This window comes from Microtus oregoni, unplaced genomic scaffold, assembly GCF_018167655.1.
Source record: "Microtus oregoni isolate MIOR12 unplaced genomic scaffold, Mior012 000011F_ref0000422, whole genome shotgun sequence".
Classification (NCBI taxonomy): domain Eukaryota; kingdom Metazoa; phylum Chordata; class Mammalia; order Rodentia; family Cricetidae; genus Microtus; species Microtus oregoni.
Genome location: NW_024543070.1, coordinates 33155001 through 33180381, shown reverse-complemented (window position 1 = coordinate 33180381; position 25381 = coordinate 33155001). Strand labels below are relative to the sequence as shown.

Sequence of the window (25381 nt, the reverse complement as noted above, 5' to 3'; positions counted from 1 at the left end):
TCTTTGTGCATGTTTCTGCCAATGTAAGAAATTTGGGTTCCAAGTTGTTTAAAAAGTCCAGTCCCTCTTCTTCCTGCTTTTCGCTGCAGCAGCCTACAGAACCTGCTGGAGATCCCCTGCCTTCGTAGTTATAGGTGAGGACGTAGTCTTGGGATGGGATGTGCTCTTCGTTCTGATTACACGCGTGCAGTTTCTGTAAAGTCCAAAAAACAGGATTGTATTATTTCTTTAAACAACTTTAATTATGAACAGAAAAATTATTTTATTTACCTTTTATGTTTAATTTTTAACCAGTGTGTCCTCTAATGGAGTCCTACACACAAAAAATGCACATGATTGGTCTATATTACAGCCATATCATAAATCAGCATAGTTTGCATTTTTAATAATCCACAAAAATAAAAAACAGGTTTACAACTGTTATATCTACATACATTTAAGTCATCATGAGATATTTATCCCCAGATGTTATGTCTATAGTTGAGGTCCATTCACGAAGTGGAGACAGTATGCCAAGTGGTTAGAATTTGTATGTGGCTATCAAATGGTCCCAGTTATGAGTAACATTAGTTTACTAATTTGTGTCACTTTAAATTACATTCTCCTCCAATGTCACTTTGTTATTTTGGAAACTACTGTTGGAAATGCAGTGCTTGAAAGCCTGCTTCTTATGCCCATCATTGTACAGTGGGTATGAACTCTGCCTCTATTGTGTGCAATACACTGAAAAAAAATTACTGCACTCCAAAGTACCCAAAAGCCAAAGATATATCCCCAGAAAAACCACTAAAACTAAAATCATCAACTCAACGCACATTGCAGAAACCATGTTTTCACTATAAAGCAGCAGGCTTTGGGCAGACACGTGGATGAAGACACACCTCTGCACTGCAGGGTCCCGCTGGCCTGTCTTCCAAAGGCAAGGCTCCCTCTGCTGACCTGGAGAGCAGTCCTTCCCGAGCCCCCAGCTCTGGCCAGCTGCCAGCCACACCTCCCATTACAGGGTGTCCCTTAGGGAGTATCTGGAGCTCTGTCCCTTAGCATAATCTTACGTGCATGCAGGCTGCTAATATAAACCATGAAACCACTTGAATAGGATGAAATAAAAACAAAACAAAGGCTGCAGATGTGCAATAACTGAAAGCCCTCTTTTAGAATATTGCTCGTGTTTTGTCCATCCCAAAACTAAAGGCGTCTGGTACAGTGTTTGCTCCAAAGACACCAGTGCCCTCTAGGAAAGACATGGAATCAGTGCCAGCAAGAATACTCAAACAGGATCCCCTACCCTGGTCCTGCACACAAATCACATGTGAGATGTCGTGTACGCGCACACACTTCAGTGAAACTAGAATCTTCCAGAATGAAGCAAAGGCATTAGTGTTTCTAAGAGCTTTCCCGTGTTGGTGTAGATCAAGCCTCTCACTTACCCCTTTCTTTCACAGGACTGCCCTCTCTTGATGACACACTTTATATTTGCATGGTATGCTTTGTGAGTTGAAAATAATTCCTATGATAGTGTTTTCTATGTTTCAAAATTACTAAGAATAAATTTCAAATGTCCTTACCCACTGGGTTCTTTAGCCATTCTACACTGCATAGCTATGTGGCCACTCACCACACCCTATAAATATGCACAACAATAGCTAGTCTATTTAGAATACAGCAGAAAAATAAAATAATTTTAAAAAGTTAATGTATGGCCTAAGTAAAACATGTTAATATCTAACCTAAAACTGCATTCGGATGTTTATGTTTTCATAGCAAAGTACAAGTTTGATTTGGTAAATAATGTATTTTTGAGAAACTAACATTTATCTTCATATTCTTCTCAAAGGGGTTTATAAGACAGTTGTACACTGAAAAGTGAGTCTCTACAGACAGATATCAGAAATCCCTGGTTCTCATAAGATTCTAGAAACTGAGTGAATGTGACAGAGGGATCAAAATATTGAAAGATTAAATGTAACAAAATCAAGGCATTTTTAAAAAACGACTAGACCTCACAAGAGAAGACACATGAAACACTGGCAAAGCAGCTTCTGGAAATTTACATTATCAGAGTCCTATTGTTTTCTACTTCAAAGTAAACCCTCTAGGGACACTCACTTCGCCAAGCCGGGGCTGAGTGAAACTGTGCCACTCGGAGTAAGTGTATCTGCAGTTGTCAGTCTCGATGTGTCCTCTGCCAGAATCCAGGGTGTGGTGATGGCCGGCCACGCGGCAGGAGTCTAAGGTCTGGTGTCCTTTCATCTCATATGTCTCCTGCCCACCGTTTCTCATTGTGCCACAGAAGCCTTGGCTGGAGTTGTTGGCAGTCTGGGTGGTGAATCCATTGGCTGAGCACTTCATTATAATAAAACAAGACAACAGTGAGGGCTCAAAGAATGTCACACTTTGCAGAAAGCAGTCAGAGTGACTACTGTTGTAATCATTCCCAACATAGACTGAGTTTGAATTAATACAACAAAGAGTGGAAGAATAGAACAGCAAGGTAAACTTCAATAAGTACCGCTCCATACGGCCTGGGACACTGAGAGTCCCAAGTTGATTTACAATCTACAAGATTCCAACGACTTACAAATATAAATTGACTCCTAAATAACTTCACAGGGATGCATTTGAAAACTATAGAAACAATTATTCACCAAGGAAGTTACTTACCACCCTGTCGTCTCCAGGTGCTTCTGTGTTTGATATAATTAAGTTTTGCTGTGCTAAATCTTCAGGAAAATGTTTTCCTTTCCGGGCAGTGACAACACTACATACTAAAGTTAGCAGTACCGCTAAGTAAAAAATAGAAGAAGAAATAAAGTTTTAAAAGGACATACTTCATTTGCCCTACATACAAAAATAACCATTCTTTATTGCTTATGACTTGGGCCACAAGAAAACAATGAGAATATTAACTCTGCCTTTGATCAAATTATCCTCGTCTTGCTAGGTTCACAGGCACAGTCTGAAATGCGCAATAATCACAGGGGAGGGTGTTTAGAATCATGAGTTCAACTGTAGATCTTAAAAGTCCCGACGGGGGGGGGGGATTAAAAAAGTGTCTAACATTTATTTAAGTCAAACACTAAAGATATTTACTGATTCCCAAAATATCAGTTTTTCAATTGGAAAATTAAAAAAAGACTTTTTCTCAGACTTGTCTCCAATAAACATAATTAAGCATATTTTGTATCTTACTTAGAATTTTATCCTACATGGTAATAATAGGAGGCTTAGAATAATGTGATCACTAAAGCAACAATAATAGCCGTGATTTGCAGTGGTTCAGAAGACCTGCTAGCATATTGTCAAGTCATGGCTACAATTTCAGCTCACTGTATGTTTTAGTATAACCCATGACCTAAGATTTTTAAGCCTTAAGTTAATAAAAGAGAAATAAACAAAGATAGGAATAATTCATGATATTAAAATTATAGGAAACTGAGTACAGTGGTAGTTGTCTTTAATCCCAGAACTCTGGAGGCAGAGGCAGACAGATCTTTGTGAGTTCAAGGTCAGTCTAGTCTACATAGTGAGTTCCAGGGCAGCTAGGACTTCATAGTGAGATCCTGTCTCAAAAGCAAACAAAACAGCAACAAAACCAAACCAAAAGAAAAATGCAAACACCAAATTACAGGAAATTCAAATTTTACCCTTCAGATTTGATGTCTTCCTATTACAGATGTCACAGATTTCAACTGGCCCAGACACCTCTGAGATATGTACCATCTGTCCCCTGAAAGGACAGCCGTGCCTCCCTTCCCCTCTCTACACTACCTTCTGGCTGCGTTGTCTGATCCCCTTGACCTCAACTACTTCTGTCTAGACACAGGAGCCTCCACACCATTAACTGACTTCTCTAGCCATAACCTCACCACACAGCTTTTGACTTGACTTTTGCCTCCAACTGAATTCTCCCTGGCCGTGCCAACACTGCTGACTCCCCAAAATCATGCCATGTAGGCATGACCTAGTGATCTTGAAACATGTGACTACCAGGACCAACAACCTCACACATACACAGCAGCATGAATGAGTCTACGTACTGGACTCCAACTTTTTCCTCCTGTCAAAAATAATTTTTTGGTGATTGTTAAAGTTTTTGGTTCCATTTTGTTGTTTGTTTTTGTCTGTTTTGCTCTGCAACGAATCCTACCTAGTATAGCATTTTCTGAAATTTAGTAGTCTTTCAAGACACAGTTATTTCATTTGAGTCAATAAAAAATAATAAATGTATGTTCAAAATTTAGAATGTTCTAATCTAACAATTTCATATCATTAGCTCAATCAACTATTAATTGAGTTAGAGTAAGTTACTACCACTGTCCCTTTAAATGAGAAAAGGGGAGCAGAATTAAGCAAACTAAAGAAGACTTTTTAACAATCTGTCCAAGTGTTAAACCTATCTCAGAAAGGATCATGTTTTTTCAAAGGGTGACTATCCAGGCACAACTCAGCTACCCCAGAATACAGGGCAACTTGTAAAAGGAACTAACTCAAGGGACCCTTGTCTGTATTTATTTCTCAAGAGCCTCTTCTATACCCAGATCTTTTATTTTGCATTTTAACTTCAAGTGGGTGAAAGTACTTACAAAACAACAGCGCAATGCCCAGCAGGATGGCAAGGATGGCCCACTTCCCCAAGGAGACCCCGACACTCCTTGACCTGGCCGTACACTGGCTTGGATGAGTGCAATCACACAGGTTAACTCGCAAGACTTTGGTTGTGGATTGTCCTGCTCTGTCTTGTACAGTGACAGGAACGGAGTATTCTTGAACTTCAGCGTTTTTCAGATAGGACAAGCGGGCGGCTGTATCTTTAAGAAAATAAACAGACTTCACTTTGATTGATTGATTTCTGGTGGAGAGTTGTGCATATCTGTGTGCTCACATTTCGAGATCCCATAAGAACCTCAGGTATTGTTTGTTCCCCAGGAACTGACCACCTTGAGTTTTGAGTTAGGCACTTTCATTGCCGAGCATGTGCAGGTTAAGCTAGGCCTGCTGGCCACCACGCCTGGGGATCCCCCTGTCTCCTCCCCAGCACCAGGACTAGGATTGCAAACTGGTACTGCTCTACCCTGATTGCTCATGTGGATTCTGGGGACTGGACTGGGTCCTCGCGCTTGCGTGACAGTCACTTTACAGACTGAACTCTCTCTAGTCCAGTGTTGTTTATAATGATGACTTATTCTTGCCTTAAAATCTGTTCCGCCATTCTTATTGTAAAACACCCACCTGCCAAATTAAAAATAAATGCAAAGGAGGCTGCCTCGATGCCTCTCACCCTTTCAAGAACTAATATTACCTTAGACATATTTCTCCTTGTAGTTCTATTAAAGAAAGCCTTAATGAAGAATTTTTTGAGATCCAAGTAAAAAATGCACACCTGAATTCCTAGCATGTGAAACTAAGGAGGCCAAAAGGGGACAAGGAATTTTAGGCTAGCCCAAGCTATATAGTAAGATCCTATTTCAAAAGGCAAAAGCAATAATAAAATTTAACAATAACAATCAGGCATAGAATGTTGCTCTAACAACATTCCAGCAATAATTTCCCCTGATCAACACAGAATAAGAATAATAGGTTGGCTCTTGATGTAGAAGGTCAAAATTTTCTCCCAGTTCCAGCTCATATGCTATTTAAGAATCTGTACCTGAAGATACACAGAGAGCATTCTCGGTTTTCATACTCTAAGCCATTTACCTTCTGCTGTCTGTCCATGAATCCTCTGGAAAAGGCAATGTTTCGAAGAGTGTAGTACTTCCTATATGATTAATGCCTTGTGTGGAAATAACCTCCCTGCAAGAGCTAATTATACTACTTTCTCCTATAAAAATATAACCATTTGCATCATAATACTTTGTTTTTATCAACTATGATAGTCAACATGCCACAATTGTCTTGATAGATTATTTGAATAATGTTATTCTTAATTATTCAAAGCTCTATAGATGTTTAGTGGCAATTATAACATTCTTGAGCTTTTATAATAGACAAAAATGATGTCACAGTGGCATAAAACATAGCCCAGGAAGCACCTAGAATTTCTATAGGTTAAATGCCTGTTAGATCTTTGGGATTCAGACCTGAACGCTTGCTAGAGGACTGTGAATAGGTCTTGGATTATATTGGAACACGTCAGCATCAGCAGTGTCCAAGGAAAGATGGGGCAATCACTGACCATTCCAAGACCACTGGCCAAGCCATAGTCATGTCATACATCACAGTAGTTCAACGACCTTGTGTTTTCCTTATCAATCATCTCTGCCCTCTTCTCATTATCTCCTGACACTACTGACATCTGTACAAGACATACATCTGGACAAAGAATGACCTTCTTTCCACAGTCCCAATGCATACTCCACTGTCACCTACCATACAAAGATCAGTCTCATCAGCTTGGGACACAAGACTCACCAACACCTAATTTCACCCTTTCTAATACCCAAAGACTCAGCATTCCTGAGAAAGTCTTCTAAACCCAGATGCTACTAAGTAACTCATTTCCCTATTGTGATTTTTTTTGCCTCTATGCATGTGTTTTTTTAATCAAAACATTGCCTAAGCAATCACTTTTTAAGTAGTTATTAGCTGATAGGCACTGGACTCAGTGCTGAAAGTGAGAATATGGATTATGAACGCTGTGAGAAAGCAGAGTTGGTAAACAGCAGTCATACAAGATATATGGTGTTATAACATGTGATGCAACAGGTCCCTGGGCTCTCCTTATATTTCTGAGGTGAGTTCTCAGAGGTCGAGCATCTGAGCTGAGGTAGTGACTGCCTGACTCATCCCTATGCAAACACCCAATGTCTGCAGCTTCTCTGACCAATAGTAAGTAATGCGTTCAGTTATATTAGTATAAAACCAAGACACAGTGAAGGTGATTTTTCTAGGTAGAAAGGACAGCGTACATAAAGCTTAGTAGCATGAAAAAATACGGCATCAGAAGTTGGAGACATAGCTCTATGGTTGAGAAAATTTACTGCTTTTCCTGAGGGCCAGAGTTTAGTTCCCACACGTATACTGGACAGCTCACAACTTTCTGTAACTCCAGCTACAGGGAATCTGACAATATGACACCCTCTTTTAGACTCTATTGATATGCACACCCATGGTGTGCGCATGCACTCAGACACATACACACAGACACTACAGAGAGAGATGCATACACACATACATACACATACATGCACACACAGGCACATGCATTGGAAAAGGCTATTTACTATCCTAAACTTTTGCATTGTGCTTTATGTAAATTAATATGTAGTTAATCTGCTACATCGAATCATATGAATCATTATTTTTCTGGAATACCATTAACTTGGTTGAGGGTCCAGATTCTGTTGACTTCAGGAGAAGAGCTTGCCAAGTTGAACCGAAAGGGAGGGCCATGGACAGGCTCATCAGGATCGACAGCTGAAATGTACGTATACCCCATCTTTGGCTTGCAGATGACAAGATAATCTTGAAGTATTTCTGGAGCATTGTCATTCACATCCTCGATGTTCACTGCGAGTGTTCCTGTGCATGACTTACCCTCTGCGAAGGGAAAGGGATAAGGCTGAGTGCAGTTCTCATGTTCTTGTTTTAGAGTCTCCGATGAGGAAAATAAATTTCAAGCTCTTCTCTATTTTTATTTTATTTTATTTTATTTTATTTTATTTTATTTTGGGGGGGGGGTTGAGACAGGGTTTCCCTGTGTAGCTTTGGAGCCCATCCTGGAACTTGCTCTGTAGACCAAGCTGGCCTCAAACTTACAGGGATCCGCTTGCCTCTGCTTCCCGAGTACCACCAGAGCCTGACTCAACCTCTGTTTTTATATATATACAAATATATAATTTTAAGTCTAGGTCCTATAAATGAGACAAAACGTGTCATTTGTCTTTCCGAGTCTAGCTTGTTTCTCTTAACATGATTTCCAGTTGCGTCCATTACCTGCAAATATTGCTACTTCGTTTTTTTTTAAAGATTCATGAAATCCAATGTGTGTATTACCATGTTTTCTTTATCTATTTTTCCTTGATGCCCATCTAAATTGTTTCTATTTCCCTGTTACTGTGCAGCAATGAACATGGATACATGGGTTGCTTTGTGGTATGTTGACTTAAAGTCCTGAGGGTATATACTCAGGAGTGGTACAACTCGAATCTATTTTTCCTGAAAATATAATCTTTGGTTATTAGATGAATAGCAAACAAGAATACAAATGAATTAAAGCTATGATTATCTAATATGGTTCCTGCTGCTGATAATAACAGATACAAGTTTCAACAAACATTTTTGTCTGAGTTAATATAAATAATAGAAACAAATGCGGAATTGCAAGCTCTCTTTCCTTGGGTTTATGAACGTTAATGAGCCATGATGAAGTGGTTATAGAAATATTATTCTAATCCCAAGACACATTCAAACACGTAAGGAGGTTTTAGTATGTTACACCCGGGGGTCACAACCAAAGATTCTATTTCAAGGAGTACAAGGTAACATGTACATATTGAAATTATTGTTATTTAAATGAAAGCCACAGGTATAGGAAATTTACTTTAAAACCAGAATTCAAGTTTAGAAGCATTTAGCAATCACCTGAATGAGTAAAAACCTCTAGGTAAAGTGGCACAAAGCTAGGTGGAGGAATCTGAGGTGACAGTTGCATAGTGCCATAAGGTTAGATTCGATCATTGCCCTTTACCACAAACTGTGCAAGAACTAAGTTCCTGCAGATGGAATATAAAGATAAATAAAAGATGTGTTATTTAATTGAGGATGATGGCTCACACTTTATAAACACAGCACAGAATAAGCTAAAGAGGAGAACTGCCACAACTTCAAGACCAGCCTGAGTTACACAGTGGGCTTGACGCCATCTTGGACCACAGAGTAAGATTATGACAACAACAACAAAAGCATAGTTCTGAGTGTGGGGTGCAAGTCTGAAATCATAGCATTCAGGATGCTAAGGCAGGAAATCAGGAAAAATAAAGATCATCGTTGGCTACACTGTGAATTCAAAAGCAGCTTTGGTTACCCCCTTATCAGAAAACAAACCAAACAAACAAAGCCAGAAATAAGTGGTATCTTCTTACAAAGTCATCCCGTAGAACAAGAAGAGAGCTTCCACAAGGTAATTTTCAAGAATTATGTATAGTTACCACAAGATTAACTCTGCACAAAAATAATTACAACTTATTCTTCCATTCTATTATAAAATACTAAATTAAAACTTTGTTACCTTGGTCTATTGCCATGACCGTAATATTATACAAGTCATTTCTTGGAGCCATGGATTCTCTGTCTAGGGTTTTTGATATTGTCAGCAGACCTGAAACTTCTTCAATGCTGACCCATTCTTTAGGATCCTGCAATTTTTTGTATCTGTTAATAAAATGAAATTTTGTAAGTCTTTGGCATCAGAACACATCTCAAAATAAGCCGCCCGTTTCAATTACGACAACTGCATTAGCCCATGGCTGCCAGACTTGTATACCTTAAGCCATTGCTGTTCTTGGTTTCAGGATCATAGGCCTTGTAGCCATTGATCTTGGACCCCACGGCTGAGTTTTCTTTGATTCGCACATATTGTTCAGGGGGGTTGCATTCTGGCCCCTCATCCTGGTCCTTCACATGAACTGTAACCAAGGCTCGGTTCATGGTGGGTACTCGGCTTGCAATGTCTCTGATAAATGGAGCTTCGTTGTTCACGCCGATCTCTAGGGTCACCTGACGATTTTCTTCATAATCCAGGGGCTTTAAAATAAAGAATAAGCGTGTCAGCCCCGTGTGAAGAACATCTGGAACTGTAAGCAGCTGGGCACTGCTATCATTAGGGCCAGGACTGCATAACAAATTCATGCTCACATTTTGTTAACAGTGACTTTTCTTCCTTGCTAGACCCGTGATCCTGTACTAACTGTCCTTTACCAAGGGTCACCTCCAAAGTCTCCACAGATGCATTTACAGTGCCATGGGGAAGACATCCCTCAACTATTCTTTCCCTCTTTTAAGGAAAATTATTCTCAGCCTGGAAGTATTGCAGAATTATGTCAAAGTCTAACAGGCCAACCCTGGTATTTGACAAACCTTGTAAAATCGTATAGTAACTTCAACAAATTCCAAAAGGTGAAAATGCTTCATTCGCGTCCTGACTGGTGGGTACTCTAAATGTCTGTTTCCTTTTTGTGAGGTTCTGGGAATCTGGTTGATTTGTTTCGGTTGCTGTTTGCTTATGTTCATCTGTGCTATTATAATGGAGTTTCACTCTGCAGCCCAGACCAGCCTTGGAACTCACTGCATTGCCCAACCAGCTGCCTTAAACCTGCGGTGATGATCATTTCTCAGCCTTGAAAGCTCAGGAATACTGGTGTGTGTGCCCTCACTCAGCTTCCAATGTATGTTTCAAGTCCCCTCATACAAGACATCTAAGGGAGCCATCTCTACCCTTACACAAGATGGCGAATTGAGCCGTCCCTAGTCTGTCTTTTCTTTAAGTGAAATGTACCCAGGATCTCATTTCTTCTTAGGAATCCACTTCAGTTTGTGAACATTCCTTCCGGAATCGTGTAACACTACCTCCTGTTATGAAAAGGACACTCGTGGCAGTTTAAGAATGGTACTTTATCACTGTCTCTCACCTATCACAAGTACTTCTCAAACAGAAATGCAGAAGACTATCAACATGATCAGCTCCGTGGTGATCACCACATACGACCCAGCTTTAAGCAGGCAGTGTAAACTCAGAGTCCTCACACCTGTGTGCAACAGGAATTCCTATTACCCCATTCCTGTTCACAGAAGTTCCTATTACCCCCATTTTACATAGTAGCAATCTGGAGAATAGGAAGGGAAACTGGTCTTCCTAAAGTCAAAAGATTTCCTTTGGGCAGGACTTTGAAGCCAGGTAGCTTGACCTCAGACCATTTCCTTAATAGGCACATTTTAATCTCCCTTACAAAACTAAATCACTTAATTCAGTTCATCAGCCTCCAGAAATATTTTAATCAGTTCCTTGGTTATAAGTGTTGTTTAGACAGAAAAATCCAACAAAATCCATAAAACACTATTTTCCATTATACTGTGAAGGAAATCACAAGAAGTTTTCTCTGACTGACTGATGAAAATGGCGGCTTGCTGAATGTTAATCAAAATCAAAACATACACATGAGGGACTAGAAACATGGTTTGCTGTTTCAGAGTGCTTCCTGCTGTCCCAAAGAATCAGCATCCGTGGCAGGCAACTCACAGCTAACCACCTATAATTCTAGTTCCAGGGGAACATATATATAATTTTTAAATGGTAAATAAAATAGTTTTCATACTGTCCTTGCACCTACATATCAATAGGATGAGAAACTAATACTCATACATCTTCTAAAAAGTCAAAAATATTGATAAATCTTAGCACCTATAGCATCCATATGAAAATATTTTTTATGGTTATCTCAGGAAGCAAGAAGTATAAAGATCTGTTTGTTTGATGCTACCAAGGACAATCTCATAAATCATATGTTGGGGTGACCATACAGAAACAAGGACAACTTCAAGCAATGAGGAAGTGAAGCGCATGCAGGTAACCATGGCACCTCTGGCTGAATGCAGTTGTATGATCCCGAGCAGCTTCCTACAGCCCTGCAATACCTTCCTGCCAGCTCCGTAGGCTCAAAGTCAATGAGGTAGGGAATACAAGTTCTCTCCACACTAAGGCATATGTTTGCTTCATTACACTAAAAATTTATTCATAAACATCCCACATGTGCATAGAAGTGCTAACAAACTCCCTGGAAAATCTTGGAGGTAGAATTCCGGACCTTCCATATAAAAATCACCAAGATCTCTACTTTTTCCACTCAAAGTTATACGGATCAAAACAAACTGACAAGCTCTAGAAAACTAAGAGAAATATACCCAAGTAATTCTTGATTCAGCCTACCAGTTATTCTTCCCCTCCAGGTACAGAAGAAAGATTAAAGTATATCTCTAGTATGCGATCCTGATGAACAATGCAAAACGAGGTATTGGAAATGAAGCGTTCTTTCAGTATAATCAGATCACTACCTCATTTCCTTTTTTTCCCTTTTGGGTAGGAATACATACATACATTCATTCAAATATATATATATAGTTTTTTCATACAATATATTAGAATCACAAGCCGACTTTGTGCAAATTACCACAGGTGAGTAAGACTGCTTAGGCATATGTGCATGTGTGTGTGCGGATGTGCATGCTCACGTGTCTGCGTGAGGTTTTAAACTAAATTAATGAATAGTCTACTTATTAAAGTTAAAGTAAGTAACAAATTTATTGATTATTAAGCTGAATAACAAATACTCTATTCTCATTTAAGCCAATTAAATGAGATAGTTCAAGATAAGCACTTGATATGACTATTATTTGGTAAAAAGCAATTTACTGTCAGGGTTGGTTTACTAGCCAGATGCGGACTGGAAATATAACTGGGCTCTGTGGGTAGAGAGTGCAAGAAGCCACCAGGATGTGACCACTCTGCTCCATGAACTTACTGGGGCATGGTGTCATGGAAAGATCACCGATGTGGGAAGTTATAAACTAGATTTTCACTCTAGGATAGATAATTGCTATATTTGCCTCCATCACCATTAAGTTGCTTATTTTATCATCATCCATTATCATTACTATGAGTTTGGGATATTAATACCTCGTCCTAAAGGAGAAGCAACATCTAAAGTTAAGTTATACTTAAAAAAGTCTCATCCATTGCCTGTCATGACAATATGCACAGTTCATAACTACTGTTTATTTTTAGCTACTACATGTATTCACTAAATGTAGTAATATAAATTATGCCCAATCTAAAATTCTATGTATTTACACACATAGTTATAAATATAAATGAAATTGTCATGTTATAGATAATGGAAATTAATACATTCAAGGTTTGCTGGGAAGACAATTTTGTACTCTATTTATCTGAAATATAGCAAATGTGAACCAGCGGCAAAGCAGAGACATGCAAAAATAGGCGTCTGATACTGAGACTGCTTATCTGACTGTTCCCATCTAGACAGAACCTTCCAGGTCTTGACATCTCCCTTAGAACTCTCACATGGGAAAACAACTAAAACCAGCAAGATTACACTATATTCTCATCAATAGATAAGAGGCCCTTACTCAGTGAAGAGACATAATACCTATCTACAGGACACTATTATCTTTTTATTTGAGGCTGGAAATAATAAAAAAAAAGTGTTCATGTCAAAAAAAGACCTTTCTGACCTTATAGCTTGAAACCAAGAATACAACGTGCAATCAGATAGCAATATATGCAATAAAATACATCCATTCTATTCTGTTTTATGTAATACTGTATTCACCCTAGGTATTGCTTATTAGGGATAAGATAACAGGCATATATCCTAGAGATAATGAGATGAATATGGGGCTTCTAAGTTACACCAGGAATACCTAATAAAGAACATGAGTTGCAAATGGACACAGAAACATTAAAAAAAAAACCCTGTGTATCTCTTATAGACATAGATCAAGGCCCAAGGATGTGAGTTGTAAAGAAAAGGTGGGAGGTGTGCCTCGGAGGTGGAGATCTTTATTCTGGCATACACAGGAGAAAAGAGAGAGAGAGATGTCACATGGGAACTATGAGACTAACCAACTTGGCTAGTAGAGGATCTGAAACTGTCTAGTTGATGAAGCCACTAAGTGGCCCAAAGTTCCTATTCTTTTTTTTTTTTAATTTATTTATTTATTAAGGATTTCTGCCTCGTCCCCACAACCGCTTCCCATTTCCCTCCCCCTCCCCCGATCAAGTCCCCCTCCCTCATCTGCTCGAGCAATCAGGGTTCCCTGACCTGTGGGAAGCCCAAGGACTGCCCACCTCTATGCAGGTCTCGTAAGGTGAGCATTCAAACTGCCTAGGCTCCCACAAAGCCTAGGATCAAAAACCCACTGCAATTGTTCTTGAATTCTCAGTATTCCTCATTGTCCGCTATGTTCAGCTAGTCCGGATTTATCCCATGCTTTTTCAGACCTAGGCCAGCTGGCCTTGGTGAGATCCCAATAGAACATCCCCATGTGGTGGGAATGCAAACTTGTGCAACCACTCTGGAAAGCAGTGTTTCGGTTTCTCAGGAAATTCGGGATCAACCTACCCCTGGATCCAGCAATACCACTCTTGGGAATATACCCAAGAGAGGCCCTATCATACAACAAAAGTATATGCTCAACTATGTTCATGGCAGCATTGTTTGTAATAGCCAGAACCTGGAAACAACCTAGATGCCCTTCAACGGAAGAATGGATGAAGAAAGTATGGAATATATACATATTAGAGTATTACTCAGCAGTAAAAAACAAGGACTTCTTGAATTTTGCATACAAATGGATGGAAATAGAAAACACTATCCTGAGTGAGGTAAGCCAGACCCAAAAAGAGGAACATGGGATGTACTCACTCATATTTGGTTTCTAGCCATAAATAAAGGACATTGAGCTTATAATTCATGTTCCTAGAGAAGCTAAATAAGAAGGTGAATCCAAAGACAAACACATAGGCATCCTCAGGAATATTAACCTTCATCAGGCGATGAAAGGAGACAGAGACAGAGACCCACACAGGAGCACCGGACAGAAATCTCAAGGTCCAAATCAGGAGCAGAAGGAGACGGAGCACGAGCAAGGAACTCAAGTTCCTATTCTTTATCTCTTTACCTTCACAACACACAGAACACCCTCATTAGTCGCTGGGTCCGTTGTGATTTTGAAGCGCCCGTTTTCATTCCCTTTTAAGATGGTAAAATTTGCCTTCCAGTTGGCACTTTTAACCAAGTCCTTGTCATCCACGGGGATGCGCAGGATTTCCACATTGTATGTGTTCTCCTCCACAGTGGTTTCGTACTGGAGGAAAAGAAAACATTAAAAAAATGTAGTTACTATAGAAAACTTGCACAAAGTAAAATGTTTCCTAAAGAACTTGTCGTCATGGTGTTTACACAGATTACCTAAAAACATGATCACAGAGAGTATTGTTTCATGAAACTGTTAGACAAAGACTATTTCCTACATATGTAGACTGATGTCATTGCCCTTCAACAAGAATCGTAACATCTGGAAACAGAGGTCATGTGTAGATGTGTGTACAGTTTATTTGAACTTCAGTTTTATTCATAAATGAACACTTGCCTCAAAACATGCCAAAAACTTGATAAACCACATTAGAAAACTGAGATAAGCAAAACAAAGACAGATTTGTGTGTTCTGAACTTACAGCATTTTGTCTGAACGTGGGTGCATTGTCGTTGGAATCCTGCACTGTTATGATACAAGTTGATGTACTGATCAGTCCAAAAAATTGGCCATTCATGTCTTGGACTTTCATTATCAGTGTGTACTTGTCCACAACCTGAAAGTAAAATAATTATTTAGTTGACTCAGACACTTGTTTAGATTCATAAATGAAACCTGTGTTGCACATTCTTTTGTTTGTTTTTATTTGATTTCTATGTTTGGGAATACTTTTAAAATTTAGTAGAGAAAGGTAATTCTGAAAAGGTAACACTTTACGAAGAGACATACTGAGAATTTAGACATTTTCTAACAGAAAACAAAAAAGTCAGAGATGGAGTACAGAGTAATGACATTTGAATTTTAAAATACTTAGAAAAATGTTAGCATTGTCTGGAGCAGTGGTTCTCTACCTGTGGGTCGCACCCCCTTTGGGTTGAATGACCCTTTCGCAGGGCTGCCTAAGACTGTGGGAAAACAAATATTTACATTACAATTCACAACAGTAATAAGATTGCAGTTATGAAGTTGCAATGGAACTAATTTAATGGTTGAGGGTCCTCACAGCATGAAGAATCGTATTAATGCTCACAGCATTAGGAAAGCTAAGAACCACTGGTCTAGAGTAACCTAACCTAGTGTCATGGTGAACAGGTAAGGAGGCCCTACACCCCTACATTAGATATGTGGTCCAAACCTGAAACAGTAAAAACAGTAGCAAAGGGGAAAAGAGATGAAATGTACTTGGGAGTAAGAGGAGAGTAGGATTTGATAATCAGTTATTCACTTAAGAGCTAAAAAGGAGGTTGAGTGAGCCAAGTTATTTAGGTAGGTAGACAAGGCCCCCAGCAGCCATCATGGGAAGTCCAGAACAAGACAGCTCTCTAAGGGCAGCAACACTACAGAGGAGGATGAGGAGGGCTGGGAACATGACAGGTTTTTTTGTTTGTTCGTTTGTTTGTTTGTTTGTTGGATTATTTTGCACACATAAGATTTTATTTCCTAATAAGATCTAATAAACAAGAAGCAGTAACACCTAACTGTGTGGTCCATCACTCATGGCAGGAGGTGGTGATGGGCAGGCGCCCTTCCCAGTGGATGGATAGAATCATGCAGAAGAGGTTATGACGAGAAGGCACAGTGAAAAGAAAACTAAGCAAAGAGTATTAATATGCCAATGACAAAGGGCCAAGATGAGAACCATCAATCCAAGGTAAAAGGCTTTAATATGTGCTAAGCGTAGAGACTAGAAGACTGCTAAACGTGGCCAGTGGGAGGTTACAGACAACCTCTGGATAAGAAGCCTTGAGCAGGACAGGAAGAGATCTATCAGAGACACAGTCGCTAGTGTTGCCTCCTCTGGTTTTACTCTCCTGCAACCACCCCTTCCGTTGCTTCTTTCTACCTCTGGAGTCTTCCTCTCCTCCTTCAGGCTCCCGTTCCTGTGCCCCGCTTTCTCACTGGAGTCAGCATTCCCCCAGTGAGGCACCCGTCAGCAGTCTTGGAGACTCTGGTAGCCTGTGCTGTTCATCTAACCTCGCTGTTACCTCCTGTGCTCATCCCTGTCTTCACTCCCTATGCTGCTCTGCACAAAGCGCCTGTCCCCACAGAGTCCCATGACATTTGTGTTTGCAACCTGAAGACGGATCAGGTCTGTGAGTTGGGCCGTTAAAAGGATAATAATCAAGTCTCATAGTCTTGAATTATGTCATATTGTTTAGCCTCATCAATTTGAATCTGTAAAAGGGGGGAGAGCCCTGTTTTCAACTAATTAAAATGCCCATTTTACATACTAGAAATGTCCATAGTATGTTTTACAACTTCCCCATTTGTTGTAATGATTAATCTCCACCATCAGCCTGATGGAATTTAAAATCTCCATGGAAAAAAGCATGCAAGTCTGTCTGTCTGTGAGGGAGCTACTGGTTTGAATGAACTGAGATGGGAAGACGACCTAAATGTGGGCAGCAGCACAGCTCCACAGACAGGCCCTGGGCAGCACAGAAGAAGAGTGGAGCAGCAGAATCTCCCCCTCTCCTGCTGTGAGCAATCGTGACCAGCTGCCTCAAGGGGACCTGCCACCATGACTTCCTGCCTTGATGGACTACATCCTTGGACTAAGCCCCTCCTTCCTTAAATTGTTATCTGGTATTTCGCAACTAAAACAGTATTGCTTGATAATTCATCACATACAAAATTAAATGGTGGTATCGAAAACCTCTGTACTCATTTGCATTCCTTTCTGCAGGTTCCCACGTTCTCTCCTCTTTGCTTTGGAGTCACACCCCATTGATTCTTCTGTGCTTGCCATAGTAATCACTCTAGGTACACTGTCCCAGCTATACTGAAGGCTGTGGATTTGTCCCAATAAAGTTATTTCTACATGGGACTCATCTTCTTCAGTGAGTAATACTTGGCTCTGCGTTAAACAGGCTGACCAAATTGAGAAATAATAACAAAAGATTCAAAAACTTCTTGAACTGGACTTTGGCAAACCAATCAATTTTTCTAACTATCACATTTCTCCTACCTAGATTGGCTATTTATTTTACCTTCCTAATAATTCAAGTAAATAATTTTAAACACCAGGTAATATTCATATAAAGAAGTTGAGTAAAATTACTGCACATGTAACCACATGCTATTACAAGCAAATTTAATTTTCTCCCAAATAATACTTTCCTATATAAAGATAGCAGACAGGTAAATTGACTGAATAGGGGTCAGGATAAGAACAACAGTCACCAAAAAAGTTAAGCCTTATCACCTGTGTGACTACTGAAGCCTTTACTGCTCTGGAACCAACTAACCTCACATATTAAAGGAAATAAAATACTATGCAATAGTTTTCTTGAGAAGCATCCTCCCTTTAAACACCAATGAAACTCTATTTCTTAAGGTTTCTCTTTACATATGGAAATAGAAATAATGCTTAAAAACTATGAAACATTCCAGGAATTCATATTTTCTTATAATAATTCAAATAAAACAAAACAGAATAGCAAGTTAAAGTAAGTGGGGAAAGAGTTAAACCCACAGTAAAATGACTTTCTATAGTAAGGACAGTACCTCTCTGTCCATGTAGTGAGAGACAGTGGTGATGACGCCAGTGTCGGGGTGGACAGAGAAGAGCCCAGGTGACCGTGGGTTCTGCTCCAAGATGCTGTATTTGAGGCGCGTGTGCATCGTGTCAGGTTCATCTTTATCCGTAGCACAAACCACTCCCACCACAGTACCTATGTGTTCAGAAAGCAAATTTGAACTTCCAGAACACCACAATGGGTTTGCTGTCTACACTTTTCATCATGTCGGAGTGACAGCAGAAACCTTATTTAAATAATGAATCTACCCAGATGAGTCATAGCTTTAAACAGGATCTAGGAAGAAGACTCCTGATGGAGAAGCCAAACATTCTGGCATTGAGAGTCACAAATTAAAATGTTTGATAGTAAAGTACCAAAAATTATATGTCAGTCAATAGTTAACTCACAGTAGAGCAAGGGGGTTATACTTGGGTTGCCAGCACTACAGAGACTGAAGCAGGAGGATTAGGAATTTGAGATCAACCTGGGCTGTATAGTCATCTCCAAATAAATAAACAAGGCTAAAGTAATTTCAATATGAATTCCAACATATTGCAATAATAAATCAACTAGAGGCATAAAAAATGTCTCCTAAAGTAATTCAGTCTATTAGATTTAATTAATAGTTTAGACTCATTTTGTATAGTTATGTAAATGATGAAACTTATTTTTCAATTTAATTTATTAATTTATTGGGGGATATGCCAAAGCATGTACATAGAGCCTAGAGAACAATTTCCAGGAATCAGTTCTCTTCTGTTACATTTGTCCCAGGAACCAACTGTTGTCATCAGACTTGATGGCAAGTTCCTTTACCTGCTGTACCATGTCATAAGCCCTCAGGGTGATCTTTTTTAGTTCACCCTTTCCTTTAATCTTCTACTCATTTGAAGACATTTCTCTTTGTCTCTTTCTTGCTCACTGTTTTGCTCTGTCTACTCTGATTTGATTTATTTTGCTTTGTCTTCCTTCAAGAGCTTCACAACATGGATAAGTAAGAACCTAATGGTAAAGTGTGCTTCAAGTAACCCAGATTAATGGAAGCCTACGTGTTCGTCCTTCATCTCAAGGAAAAATCAAAGTCAATTGTTTCTCTTAGAAACCAGAAAAATGCAATGGGGCCATAGAGCCATGAGGCTTAGAAATACACACACACACACACACACACACACACACACACACTATACACACATCTCAGGTTCTTTTGACATGGTGTGTTTGTGTCTCTCTGTGTGTGTATACCAGTGAGAGAATTCAAAAGCTGCCATGACTCCTCTCTCAGTGACTTTAAAATAGAACATGTGTGAGAAAGTATGTTTCCTAAACTCTAAACTGTTCATCTTAACTTCACCAACAGGATGTTGACACTGTACAAATCAAATTGTCACAGTAACACAAGCAAAGGAAACTCAGGTATAATACAGTAAGGACACAAGCAACTACCAGAAATCTTAGCAGAAAAAATATTAGCTATCTTTTATAACAGAGTCTCCAGTTTCGCCTTATGGTGGTCTGCACACTTCATAATGCAAGCCTCAGAATCAAAATAAGACAATGCCATAGGAAAAAAAAAACAATTTTCTTTCACGTTGAAGGGGAATGCCTAGGATAGAACCTGTGTGACCTATGCGTCCTTCAAATTATTCTAATATGTATTCTAAATTATATGTAATTAAGTAGTCCAAGAAAATAGACATTTAAAAAGAACCTAAAAACTGCATTCCCTGTCTCTATCATTTAATACTTTCCCACAGTCCCGCTGAAATATTTATACTACATCTGTATTTACTGTTCCTTCTACCCTATGGGTCCTCTTGAAAAGGAAGATATGATAAAAACCAAACAATGCATATTACAAACAGCATACAAAGTCTGACTAATGGCTGCATCCCATAATTGATAATTAGTGTCACATTGACCAGAAATTTCTGTAGTATCTGGTAAGAGGCATCTTGATTAGAATTGATGGGATTTGACTAATGTTTCCTGGTAAGTAGGTCCCAGATCTGTGTTATCTCATGATTGACTGGCCATGAATCTAAAAACTCCAATGGGGGAGAAACGTCCACTGAAAAACATGTTTGTCTTGTGAGCACAAGGACCTGAGTTTGATCCCAGGATCCACATTTAGGAAGAAGTTGGTGATGATGCTGTACTCAGAACTATAGAGCAGAAGGAGTCGGAGATGGGGAGATCTGCTGAGCTCAGTGGCCGCCAGCCTAGTCTACTTGACAAACTCCAGGTCACTGAGAAAAACACTGTCTCAAAAAACAAGGTAAGTTGTAACTTGAAGATGACAGGGGAGATTGTAATCTAGTTTTCACATGCACACACACACGTGAATACACAAGCACACACACAAACATACACACAAATGTATGCACGTACCCACACAATGCAAATAAAACAAAAAATAAAAAATCTCACTGTCTCAAAAATATACACAAACATGTTTGGCATAGAAACAGTCTTACCAAGTCTACTGCTTTCTGGAACCTCAAAATTATAAATCGCTTCTGTAAAGAGAGGGTAATTGTCATTTTCATCCTCTACTTTGATGGGCAGTGGGAGCGGTTGGTCTGCAGAATAGCCATCTGCTGTGGACGCATAGGCGATCAGCTGTGGAAGAGAGACAGTCAGCATCAGCAGCCAGACAACATCACAGCACAGGGAAGACAAATGCTCCGCACCCTTCCCTGAAGTCCTTTCAGTAGAAAGCTAGCCCATCAGTGCTCCACACTGAGATAATTAAAGCAACAGCCCCTGGGACAGGGAAGAAACAGCTCTGTTCGAGACAAAGAACAGGGAAGAATGTAGAGAAGATGGAGATGAAGTCACACATGCATTATTCTGAGGCATTGGGTGTACTTGTGACTCAGGTCACAGTCTTTAATCTTGTTCTCTTCAGTAAGGTTCATTGGGAGATGGTCAATTCATGGCCATTGGAAAAAAAGTCTGCATTATCTGAAAAGCAACCTCCCAATCTTGTTCTGGATTCTTATTGCATACCCCATAGATTGTATGTTTAAACAGATTTTTTTTTTGCAAAACACACTTATTAATTTCTTCATTGATCATTAACCAAAGGAAATGCAAGATCAGACAGAATCTAGTTTTGCTCAGTATGTAATTACATCAAATTGAATGTCTTATAGCCCAAAGCAAAGAATGTGACATGAGGACATCAGTCAGATTGGTTCCTCTGCACCTCTTTTGTCCTCTAGAAACAGACTCCATCTTCCCAATGGGATCCTTCTTGCTGAATTCGGTTCATGAGAGCAAAGCACATTCTGTTCTATTGCGGAACCTGTTGAAATCAGTGCCCCACTGAGTGTACACTTATCCAGACCCGAAAACTGAGCTATCAGCCTTTTACTTAGGCTTTGTTTCTCACTTTTATTCCTTTATCTGCTTATCAGACATGATCAGAGAGTAGCATACATAGGAGAAAGGCAACAGCCATGGCGGAAGCTCAGCTGTGAATCTGTCTGGAAAACTGAAAATGTTTTAGTATACAGAGATGATGTCTAACAAGCTAAACCCAACTCTTACAGCTGCCTGCACTGAGTTTTATGTTCACAAACAATTAAACCTCTTTGCTTCATTTCAGGGTTGCCTAACCAAAGCTGAGATAAAGGATTGAGCAAGCATTCCAATGCACAGTGCGTGCTATTGTTTTCTGACTTTACAACACCCTCTAAGAAGATAATGCGGGAAGAAAAGAGCAGGTGAGGCCCCAGGAGACAGATGGTTCATTAATATAGGGCCATATTAATTGATAAAGCACCTACATCAAAAACGTCATATTCCTCACGATCCACAGGCCGGGTACAGAACAGATTCCCAGTGTCTCTCTCTATGAAAAACAAATTCAATGGTTCTTGATCAACTCCACGCCCACTTATTGAGTATAAGACGGTGTAATTCTGGGCTGCATCAGACTGAACCTGGAAGAAAAATACACAGAAGTAAGCACTTAAAATTCAATTTAAATGCTAATTTGTGATATATATATATATACACATAAGTATTTTGCATAGTTTAATCTTAATGAAAGTATTTCAGCAGAAAAAAGCAATATAATATAGTTGGTAGGGGTATGGCCATAGTACATGTATGGAAGTCGGAGGATAACTAGCAAGAATGAAGTCTCTCCTTTCAACATGTGGGTCCCAGGGATAGGACTCAGGTGTCAGGCATGGGGGCAAGTACCTTTACCACTGAGTCATTTTGCAGACCCTTCCCTACCATTTTCCTTACAGCTGAGTCCAAAGATGGTGGGAAGAAACTCTATGGAGTCTACACTTAAGCATGGCTACACAAGGGCAGTCAAAAAATACACAGAATAATATGAACAATAAAACAATATAATAACAAAATGTAGCAATATAAATAATAGTATAAATAATTATGACGTAATAGGCTGTGTGAACAAATAGTGAAGATTCTTGACGATTTGGGCTCTATAGAGTGAAGCAAGCAGTCTTACTTTTGAACACAGGGATAACCATTTTGACCATGCAAAGGTGACCAAGCTAAGTCTATAGTTCTAACATTTGTGGGACTGAGGCAGCAGGATCACACGATGGAGGCCAGCATGGGTTACATATTAAGATCTCATCTCACTTCTAGTGCCCCTTCCATGAAGGAAAGAAAAGAGGAAGCCTTAGCTCTCAATGCTCTCTTAGTACTCTAGAACTGCTTCATTGGTGAACACGTTCATGGGAGAGGAGTGAGCATCTCCCCTGTTAAAGCTGGTTTCTAGAATTCCAGTGAAATGTAGCTATTCTGAAGACCAGGATTCAATTTCTTTCCATCTCCAGTGCATATAGCAGTACCTACAACACCATGTAATAGATACAGATACCCAATAACCATCTTGTAAATCACCAATTAAGTAATTAAAGGCCTGCAAAGGCTGTAGTTGTCCTACACCGTTAGCACATCAGTCATTTTCAGATTTTATTCATTTGAATTGTGTTGCATTTCATCAGCAACTTTAGTCATTTCTGCTTTTTTTTTTTGGCTTTTCTTGACACAGGTTTCTCTGTGTGGCTTTGGAGCCTGTCCTGGAACTTGCTCTGTAGCCCAGGCTGGCCTCAAACTCACAGAAATCTGCCTGCTTCTGCCTCCCAAGTGCTGGGATTAAAGGCATGTTCCACCACTGCCTTGGCTTCTACTTATTTTTTTTCAGTGCTTAACTATTTGCTACATCTGAGTCAAACAGACCCTCCACTTAGCTGGATCACACAAAGAAGGAAAGAACACTCACCTGCTGAAGAAACAATGGGAAGGGACCCAAGGAATTCTCTTGCATCGAGCAAGGAATGGGTGCCCATCTTCTCTTGGCTCTCCTGAGGACAGTATTCTTGGTATGTCTTTTCTTTAGGACCTGAATTTAAAGGAGAAAATAAGTATCAGGAGCATCACAGTCAAAAATGTATGTCCCTTTCTGCTCCTTTTACATGCGCTGTCCTATATGGTGCCACTGGCTGCCACTAGGCATGGGATGATCTGCATTAACTAAAATTAATTTAAATGGAAAACTATCTTTTCTTTGCACTAATTTTATGTTAAGTATACAGCAACCAAGTCACTGCACCAGACACTGAAGGTAACAGAACATTCTATCATTGCAAAATGTTCCACCAGATGCTTTAGAAGTAATAATTTTATTTCATGTAGCAAAGGGAGACACTTGGTTTCATGGTAATTATTAACAACTAATAATTTTATTAAATATTCAATAAAGTACTAAGCAGTCATTTAATTAACCTTGCCATCAATTTATTAGCATAGATTAGGTGTAGGCCAATTGAAATCTTCCATCATTTTGTGACTACATTTACAATGCTGTTTCTCATGAGTAAGTGCTTGCACTAATAAGAAATCCTAAAGGCTGTGATGAAAGGGGTCTCAAACCAACCCTGGAACACAACTGTCTTAGGTAGAAATCAAAGCTAGACAAAGGCTTCACGAAGGAGGATATCATTACATTTAACACCAGAAAAACCAAAGCCAGCATTTAACTGGTATTGAGAAAGTTTAGAAACAAAAGACAATGTAAAAGAATGGAAGAAGAGAAGAAAAATAATAGGATCAAAACAGGACAATAGAGAAGGAAGAGAATGGAATGGTGGAGGGAGGGCTGGTAGGAAGGGGGACAGAAGGGAAGATAAAAGATACTATTTTTTAAGGGAAGAAATGTTACTAGAAAAAGCCCCATGCTTGAGAATGCCCACTGTGCTTTGCGTACCTTTTTCTGGTGCTCCAGCATTACCAGGATCTCTTTCTGTGTCTGTGTCTTTGAGTCAGAAAGCTGAATGGTAAATGATCTTTTCTTGCCAGACAGCACAAGAGCTCTGGCTGGATAAACTGACCCATCATCTAGAACTCGGAAGTCGGGATCGCTTGGCCTGATTCCATCAGCAGAGCTGAGACACTCTTTCAAATTAACTGCCCGCAGAAATGTTCCCGTTGTCAGGTGGAGACACATGCATAAAGGAAACATATATGTTAAAACACTCTCCGTGCACGAAAGCCAAGCAGCTGGCATTAGTAGAATACCTTAATAGTCCTCTCTCATTCTTAAAAATAATACTCTCATTTTAATTAACAGTGATGGTTCTTGACTGTATATTTTTGTTGAACAAGAAGCTTTAAATGTTAACAAGCTTCTAGTAGGCTTATGAAATGATTGTCCACCGAAGACTAGCACACATAGCTCTCATGACAAAAGTGAGCCACACACCCGCAAGGTGCACCTGAATCAACACAGTGGAATTTCCCTCAACAATGCACTGACAGTGTCTTCAGAGGCACCTGCCTATAGTCAGAAGACACATAGAGAAACACAAAGAACAGAGGAACATATGGGCCGACAGACAAGAAAGGAAAACCAGTCCCTGAGTTCTTCCCATAGCACTCTGGTACATTCCAGCCCCAAAGACAAAGCTTCCCCTGGGCCTCTATGGGAACGCCACATGGCATCTTTCCTATGTGGGGTTTTGCCTCCTAATAAAAGGTGA

The 25381-nt window shown here is 39.6% G+C and overlaps 1 protein-coding gene across 1 annotated transcript in view; it reads right to left on the bottom strand.

Moving 5' to 3' along the window:
- Window positions 1–286: 286 nt before the first annotated feature.
- LOC121453577 (desmocollin-3) overlaps window positions 287–25381 on the bottom strand; it is a 26320-nt gene continuing 1225 nt past the window's right edge. The window contains exons 2-15 of the mRNA XM_041660445.1: window positions 24610–24809; window positions 23626–23745; window positions 22145–22300; window positions 20828–20972; window positions 18340–18506; window positions 15254–15388; window positions 14698–14883; window positions 9485–9744; window positions 9230–9372; window positions 7315–7539; window positions 4584–4808; window positions 2662–2783; window positions 2107–2343; window positions 287–313 (exon numbers count right to left, since the gene is read on the bottom strand). Coding sequence (XP_041516379.1) covers window positions 287–313; window positions 2107–2343; window positions 2662–2783; window positions 4584–4808; window positions 7315–7539; window positions 9230–9372; window positions 9485–9744; window positions 14698–14883; window positions 15254–15388; window positions 18340–18506; window positions 20828–20972; window positions 22145–22300; window positions 23626–23745; window positions 24610–24809 — 2348 coding nt within the window. The remainder of the gene's footprint in view (window positions 314–2106; window positions 2344–2661; window positions 2784–4583; window positions 4809–7314; window positions 7540–9229; window positions 9373–9484; window positions 9745–14697; window positions 14884–15253; window positions 15389–18339; window positions 18507–20827; window positions 20973–22144; window positions 22301–23625; window positions 23746–24609; window positions 24810–25381) is intronic.